The following is a 7,713-nucleotide window of genomic DNA, read 5'->3' on the forward strand; positions in this document are numbered from 1 at the left end:
CCCCGCATGCGTCAGCGCAGCACGGCCCCAGCGCAGGAGCAGGGTCACCGAGCTGCTCGTGAAGCAAACTGGCCCTGCGGCGTGGGGGTGCACACGGGCGTCGCAGCCAGCAAGGCAGCCAGGGCAGGACGCCGCTGGCAGCGTTACCTCGGGGAACCGGCCCGCGCACTGAGCTGAAGAGGGGTTGGCTGGTCAATAGCAGGTGGGCCGGGCGGAGCTGGGGCTTGCAGAGGACTCTGCCCTGTATTTTAGGAGGCACCCAGAGGTGATCGGGGGCCCAGCATGCTGGGTGCTGCACCCACCCAGAAAACCTGCCCCCAGGGGCTCCCCCCAGCATCCCCACATACCCAAGGCAGACGGGCACTGCCAGGCCTGGCGTTGGAGACGACAAACCCGCCAGGGGGATTTAGGCACTGGGGTCACGGCCAGGCAAGTCGCCATTGTCAATTAGCCAGGCACCACGCCCCGAGTCAGCAGCACCACCCAGCAAGGTTTTCCGACCTTTCCCATTACAAGACCCTGTTTTCGTTGCTTAGAACTTGGCTAAGCTTTAACCGCTCGAGCTGACATTTCCCACCCCCGGCATCTGCCTCCTGCTGGATTCTCCAGCCAAAACTCTCCAGCCATTTCTGAGACAAGGCGAAGGGAGCAGGAGCCACAGGCCACGTTTTGGAGCCCAGTCAAAGGGGATCGAGGCCTCACTCCCTCAGCTCCCGAAGCCGCCAACAAGCCCAGAAGGGTTTTGTTTAAACCCCTTTGCAACCCCCTCCCCCAGACACAAATCGTGATCTTCATGTGGTGTCTGCGGCAGCAGGACACACCCGCCCGGTCCCCTGCCTCCCTCACCTCTCCAGCAGCGCTACGCTGCGGCTTGGCCTCCAGAACCCCCCAAAACGCAACGCCCACCCCAGCCTGCACTCGCTACCGCTGGGCTGGCAGACCCCGCCCAGGCGCCCGCACTCCACGAACGGACAAGGCTGCTCGGATTTCGCTCGCACGTGCAGCCTGGCCACGCCGCCGGGGAACAGGCGTCCCCAGAGCAGTTTGCAAGGTTCTCGTTTTCAGCCCACCATACTCCAGGGACTGGGCCCTACAGAGCCACCTGGTGGCCACTGTCAGGCAGAACAGGGCCCCGTTTACAGAGGGCTCAATATACCCCCAACACGAGGTGTTGCACTCACCGTCCCGGGGTGCACTAAGGACTAGCCAGGGCACAGTCAGCCCCCCCCCCCCCCGACTGTTCTTTCAATTATAGGAGGCTCTAGCAGTGAGACTTGCACAGAAAAAACTTGGAAAATGGGACCTAGACGGAGCAGCACCTTCCTGAGTCTGCAGAGAGCCTGAACCAGTCATTCCAATGAGTGCGGTCTCAGAGCTGGTGCAGATACGTTAAGGGCCAGCACTGTGAACTAGTTCTCTGCTCATCGGATCATGGAAGACACGGAGAAAGCACCGTGTTCCAGAAAGCTACACAATCTGCTCCGAGTAGCCACGCATTTTGGGTCAGCCTTTACCACGCTGGGGGCTGAAGGGGGGAGGATGGGCGTGTTCTCCTGAGAGAGGGGCACGTCTCAGCTTTCTCTGCTTTCCCTCCAGCGCGCAGAGCGCGGACTCTCCAGGGAAGCCAACGAGACTCTGCGGGGGCCCGAAGGCAGCTTGGCTCGAAGGAGGAAAAACAAAATCCCAGACGCCGAGGTCACTACTGCAATTTTATTATTGCGTCATTTTTAAAAATCTGAGGAGTGAGTGAGTGGCTGGAGCACAGAACACTGAGGACCTGGGAATCCTACGGGGCTGGGGAAACAGCCGTGGGGTGCTAGCCCCGCTCACCCCCTCCCGACGACATCCCCAGCCTTCCCTCCCCCCACCCCCCAAAGAAAATAATAAAAAAAGGAGAGAGGTATGTGAAAAGTTGTCGAGTTTCTAACATCGATAGCTGGGAAATTGTTCTTAAAAATCAGGCAGCACCCAACCAAAAACCCAGCCGGGCCCCACGAGGCAGCTGGGCTCCGGTCACCACAGCTCGCAGAATTCAGTCACCTGCGCGCACTGAGTCTGGTTCCGAGTCTCCCTCCCGGGCCGCCCCTTACAAATCCAGCTCCAGGTCCTCCAGCTCCTCCTCCAGCGCTTTCCGCCGCGCCAGCTTCTCCAGCTGCTCTTTCGTCGGCTGCTTTATTTCCCCCGAGTCCAGCCGCTGCTGCAGCTCCTCCACCTGCCGCAGCTTCTTTTTCAGGTTTTTCATCTTCTTTGTTTTCTCAGAGGCTGAGGAGTCCCCGTCCCCCAGGGCCTTTCCGCCGCAGGCCTGCTGCTGCTGCAGGGCCGACTTACCATCCCCCGGGGGGTCCCTGGCCCTGCTGCTGGCCCCCGAGAGGGTGGCCTTCTCCAGTGCCTGGATCAGTTCGTCTGTCTCCCTCTCCCCTTTCTCCTGCTGCTGCTTCCTCTTCTCCTTACGTTTCAAGTTCCTCTTGGCCGTCTTGGACAGGCCGCTCTCGCCGCTCTCCGCCTTGGTGGCCTGCTTGCCCGGCTGCACGTTGGCCTCGGGGCTCAGACCGGGGGGCAGGTCTGGTTTGCTTTTGAAAAACTTCACATACTTATTCTCATACCTGCACAGAACAAAATCCATCAGGACTTCCCTCTCCCACGCACAAAGAACAGGGGCCGGCCAGCTGGTCCATGCGGCAGCCGTCAGCGCCAAGGCTCTCTGACCCCATTACACCCAGAGCCCACCGCAAGAGGTGCTGAGAACCCACTGCTCCAATCAGCACCCAACCAGTCACGAATGCTCAGCCCCTCCCATCAGGCCCCACAGAACAGCGGCATCACTGAGTGACAACTCTGAAGGGCGAAGGAATCGCAGCACCTGGCCGCCGCCCAGGACCAGAGGAGTGAAGCAGGCGCCCCTCGGACATTACAGGATTTGAGCACTGTTTGCGAGTACCTGAGCTCTAGGCCAGAGACTAGCGATGCCAGTAGAGGTTATCCTCGCAGGCAGGACACATCCGAAGCCACCCACCAGAATGATTTATAAGGGGAGTTAATACATACCGCCAGGTTACATCTTATGGTATAAGAGGGGGTCAAAGTTGCTCGGGCACCTGGAAAAAGACTCAGATCTCACGATGTAACCCAACAGTACATACACATGGTTATAAATCATTACAGCCGAGGGGGCGCTGGGCGGGGGGGATTTTAAAGGGGCTTGATTGGGAAACGCGGGACAGCCTCTCCATTTCATCCTTCCTGACAGCTGTGGCCCAATGGGAGACAGGCGGTTTGCTGCACCATGGCCCCTCTCGGCTCGACTCACGCTGGGCCAGCGAGGGGATGTCTAGGGTGTAAGAACTGCACACGTGCACGCCAGCCCGAAATGCAGCGCTCGGCACTAGCACGCTGAAAACAGGACTCCCTCTGAGGCAGGGCAAGGCCTCGGGAGACAGGGCAGGGAGGCCATCCTTAGCGTTCCCCAAAGGGTTTGGAGACAGCAGGTTCGACTCCAACCAACGGCCACGTTCCCAACACTTCATGGCCCAATCTGGAAGCCTAGAAAGCTGACAGCCGATTGGCCTAGGTTATAGCGAGGAGCGGGAGCCACATCGCACGCATGAGAGTCGATGAGCCCCCATGGGCGCCGACCTAGATCCACAGCGGCACACTGAGCCCAACCCCCCGTCCCAGCTTACTAATAACCTTTCTGTGGCCATGGGAATTGTGAAGCCAAGCCAGATGCCCTGGGAGCTCACTGAACATGCTCTGCCATGGGAGAAGAGCTGGGATCAGCACTCCAGGGGCTGACAGGAATGCCTGGCTCGCATTAGGGAATGAAGAGGATTCAGAGATTTAAAGCCAGAAGACACCCTTGGGATCACCTAGTCTGGTTCTGTGGAGCACTGAGCTCTCCTCTTTTTAAAGAATGTGTTTCCAACTTAGCCAAAAAGCCTCCCACGGATCCTTTGGGGAAAGCACCCCCAAGTGGTGAGCAGGCCCCAAGTGTACAATTGTCTGGCTCGTCACGCTGCACCCAGCTTAGAAGTGGAGCAGGAGAGGACTAACGATTGTAAGATGTGCCCTTACCATAAAAGGAAGCCAGCTGAAGGAGGGATGGGTCTCAGGCCTATATGCAGACATGGTGGCAGTTTAACCTATCCCTGTGCAAACCCATAGGCACAGTGATTTCAGTGAGCGCGGCTTTCTTCAGGTGAGCTTATGGCCTTTAAGAACAGGTTTAAGCTAAACCAAAAGAAACCGCCCCGAATCCCAAAGAGTGCGCACAACAGTTCGCCCCCGCTTAAAATCACACCTTAAGCGAACCCAGTGCCGCTTCCTCGGGTAGCCCAGCTGCGGAAGCTGACTGGGCCAAAGCGCCAGGCACACACTCAGTGCCGCAGACGTGGATAATCTCACAGCATTAGGAGCTGTCGAGGTTTTCAGATGCGAGCAGCTGGACTGCGGAACAGCCCACCCACTATGGGCCATGCAAGAGATCCCAGCGGCCCTCCCCCGCTCTCTGGAGGGGGCGGCCATAAGGGCTGGAATTCGACTTACACTGGCACCTCTTCTTGGGGCACGTATCCCTCCTTCACCTTTCGCTGCTTCCTCCAGGTCCCATCAGGGCGCTGCGTGGAGGCGATGTACTTCCCTGAAACGTTACAAGCAGCTTGGTCTGTGATGGGATATTTTAAAGGGGGGAAGGGAAAAAGTGATTTCAATATTCACCTAACGGCTGCTCAGTAAGACACGGCCAGCTAAGAACCCGGTCCAGCGAGAGACGTCACCTCCCCACTTCTCTCTGCCAACTTCCAGTTTACAGAAAAACTGAAAACCAGCTTTGCCCCCCCCCCCCGGGTCAGTACTGGACCCTCAGATGGGGAAACCGAGGCACGGGGCAGGAAAGGGAATTCGGCCTGAGGTCACCCAACGAGTCAGGTCTCTGCTGGGTCAGTGCGACTGTACCGGGGCCGTCTCCTACCGCAGAGAAACGGGGGTTCACTACCCCCAGGGCCTGCCCCGCGGCCACGCCACCCGCGCAGCCCCCCCAGGCCGCAGTCAGGATGGGGCTTCACTGGCGGGGCCGGGCAGGAAACAGCCCCCGCAATCCGGAGTGACACTGAAAGGGGGGGGGCACAGACACGTGACTGGTTATGGGGGGCCGGGAGCTGCACAACACCCAGGCACAGGGGGAAGGGGGGACAAGGGGGCCGGGAGGGGGGAATGTGGGCGGTGGGGGGGGTGCCGGAGCCGGGGGGGAGGAGCCGGGGGGGATGCGGGCGGGGGGGGGGGGTGCCGGAGCCGGGGGGAATGCGGGCGGTGGGGGGGGTGCCGGAGCCGGGGGGAGGAGCCGGGGGGGATGCGGGCGGTGGGGGAGGGGCCCTGGCGGTGGGGGGGGATGTGGGCGGTGGAGCCGGGGGGGAGATGCGGGCGGGGGGGGAGGGGCCCTGGCGGGGGGAGCTGGGGGCAGGAGGGGGGGATACGGGCCAGGCGGGGGGGGGCTCGCGGGGGGGTGAGGCCGGAGCGGGGGGGGGATCCCCCCTCCCGGAAGCGGTTTCCGCACTTACCGGTCTCGTCAGTCACATAGGGAGTCGCCATCTTGGAAACGCGACCCACTTCCGGCCACGCTGCTCCGCCCCCGGAAGTGGCGTGACCGGGGCGGGGACCGCTGGGCCGGGGGCCATCTTGTTTTTAAAGAGACACCGACCGCCACAGGGCTAAACGGGGAGGGGAGTCATTTCCCAGAATCCTTTGGGGCTGAGGCTTAGCGACCCCCGCCCCCCCCCCCAGCACAGCGAGTCACGTGGGACACAGGCCTCCCCAGGGGGACATCTGAGGGGGGAGGGCTCATGGGTTCGAATCCTGCTCCGGGGTGGGGGGAGACGGGGCCGCCCGGGCACCTCGGGGAGTGACCGTGGCCCCAGGCCGGTGCAGGGTGTGACGGGGCCGCCCATAAGGCCTTATGGAAATATGCTTAGACTGTGATGTGTGCTACATGCGCCGTGTAACAGCTCCTGGCTCTATTAATCCTGTCTGCAGGCACGTGCCACTTTGTATTGGAAGTTATGAATGGTGCCTGGGTACTGGCTCGATTCCTAAATCCACCCCAGTAGACCAGTTCCTGGAGAAAGGACTGTTGAAGGTAAGTACCTAATGGAGAGACACTTAATGGACAAGTATCAGAGGGGAGCCGTGTTAGTCTGGTTCTGTAGAAGCAGCAAAGAATCCTGTGGCACCTTATAGACTAACAGCCGTATTGGAGCATGAGCATGAGCAAGACTTCTTGCATCTGAAGAAGTGGGTATTCACCCACGAAAGCTCATGCTGCAAAACGTCTGTTAGTCTATAAGGTGCCACAGGATTCTTTGCTACTTAATGGACAATCAGCAAAGAGTCCTGTAGCACCTTATAGACTAACAGCCGTATTGGAGCATGAGCTTTCGTGGGTGAATACCCACTTTGTGGATGCATGCAGGACTCTTTCCTGCTTTTGCAGATCCAGACTAACACGGCCACCCCTCTGATACTTAAAGGACAATGGATCTTGGAATGCTCCAATCCACATAAGAAGTCTACTTGAGGACGTTCAAAGCACCTGCTACCTGTAAAAACTGTGAGTCATGCCTGGACATGTGACTTGCCCAGGTGACTCCAAAACTCCATCTTGGAGCTGGACTTTGCATAGGGGTGAGGAGGTGGGTCTTCACCCACAAGAGAAAGTCTATTTAAATCCGTGGGAGACCCCCTCCATTTTGTCTTCAGCTGGCTAAAGAGAGAGCATCGCAACCCCACCCCAGGATACTTGAAAGAAACTGGAACAAAGGGGTGTGAGTGATTGCTGGACCCAGGCTGAAAGGAGATTAGTCTGTAAAAGGGAGTATCCTGGAATTGATGAGATTATCTGTATTCAGTTTGATTAGACATAGATTTGCACATTTTATTTTATTTCGCTTGGTGACTTACTTTGTTCTGTCAGTTACTATTCAGAACCACTTCAATCCTAGTTTGTGTATTTAATAAAATCACTTTTTACTTATTAATTAACTCAGAGTGTGTGTTAATAGCTGGGGAGCAAACAGCCGCGCACATCTCTCTGTCGGTGATATAGAGGGCGAACAATCGATGAGTTTACCCTGCATAAGCTTTATACAGGGTAAACCGGATGTATTTGGGTTTAGACCCCACTGGGAGTTGGGCATCTGAGTGCTAAAGACAAGAACACTCCTGTGAGCTGCTTTCAGCTAAACCTGCAGCTTTGGGGCAGGTAATTCAGCCCCTGGGTCTGTGTTGGAGCAGAGGGGAGTGTCTGGCTTGGCAAGACGGGGTGCGGGGGCCCCGAGCTGGCAGGGAAGGCAGGGGCAGAAGTAGTCTTGGCAGCTCCCAAGGGGGGGTTCTGTGATCCAACCCATCACAGAGGGAACGGAGCATCTCCCAAGGGTGGGATCAGGGGTCTGAGGTTGAAACCCAGCCCCAGCTTGGCGGGGGCAATGGGGTTGCAGCTGGGCTGGGGGTCTGCACCTTACACCCTCTGTTCCTGTGACCGCCACATCCCCCCACAGCCAGGAGCAGTAAACATGCTCCGTCGCCGTCCCCAGCCGCCTGGCCATGTCCACACACAGGGCATAGCAGCGAGGAGCCAGGGGGCGATTCTCCCTCTGGACAGGGCATTGGGGCAACCCAGCCTGGGGTGGTGCATTTTTTAAAGGATGCAGAGGAAGTGAAGACGGC

General features: G+C 58.6%; 1 protein-coding gene across 2 annotated transcripts; it reads right to left on the bottom strand.

Annotated features, from left to right (window-relative positions):
• Positions 1-1,696: 1,696 nt before the first annotated feature.
• On the bottom strand, positions 1,697-5,663 carry PYM1 (PYM homolog 1, exon junction complex associated factor). Of its 2 annotated transcripts, none has more exons than XM_044995579.1 (3): positions 5,553-5,663; positions 4,543-4,660; positions 1,697-2,603 (listed from the first exon to the last, which is right to left on the bottom strand). In XM_044995579.1, exons 1-3 carry the CDS (start codon positions 5,581-5,583, stop codon positions 2,087-2,089), a joined length of 666 nt encoding a protein of 221 aa, XP_044851514.1. In that variant the 5' UTR covers positions 5,584-5,663; the 3' UTR covers positions 1,697-2,086. The 2 variants fall into 2 exon arrangements, with proteins under 2 accessions (XP_044851514.1, XP_044851515.1); XM_044995580.1 differs by having other exon boundaries at positions 4,543-4,636; positions 5,553-5,661.
• Between the last annotated feature and the right edge of the window lie 2,050 nt (positions 5,664-7,713).

Source organism: Mauremys mutica, chromosome 20 (genome assembly GCF_020497125.1).
Source record: "Mauremys mutica isolate MM-2020 ecotype Southern chromosome 20, ASM2049712v1, whole genome shotgun sequence".
NCBI lineage: Eukaryota > Metazoa > Chordata > Testudines > Geoemydidae > Mauremys > Mauremys mutica.

Excerpts from the sequence above, each read along its gene's own strand:
- PYM1 (XM_044995579.1), bottom strand. The coding sequence starts at position 5,583 with ATGGCGACTCCCTATGTGACTGACGAGACCG. Across the intron at positions 4,661-5,552 it reads CTATGTGACTGACGAGACCG|ACCAAGCTGCTTGTAACGTT; the intron begins GTAAGTGCGGAA and ends ATCCCATCACAG. Across the intron at positions 2,604-4,542 it reads CCCCAAGAAGAGGTGCCAGT|GTATGAGAATAAGTATGTGA; the intron begins GTAAGTCGAATT and ends TGTTCTGTGCAG.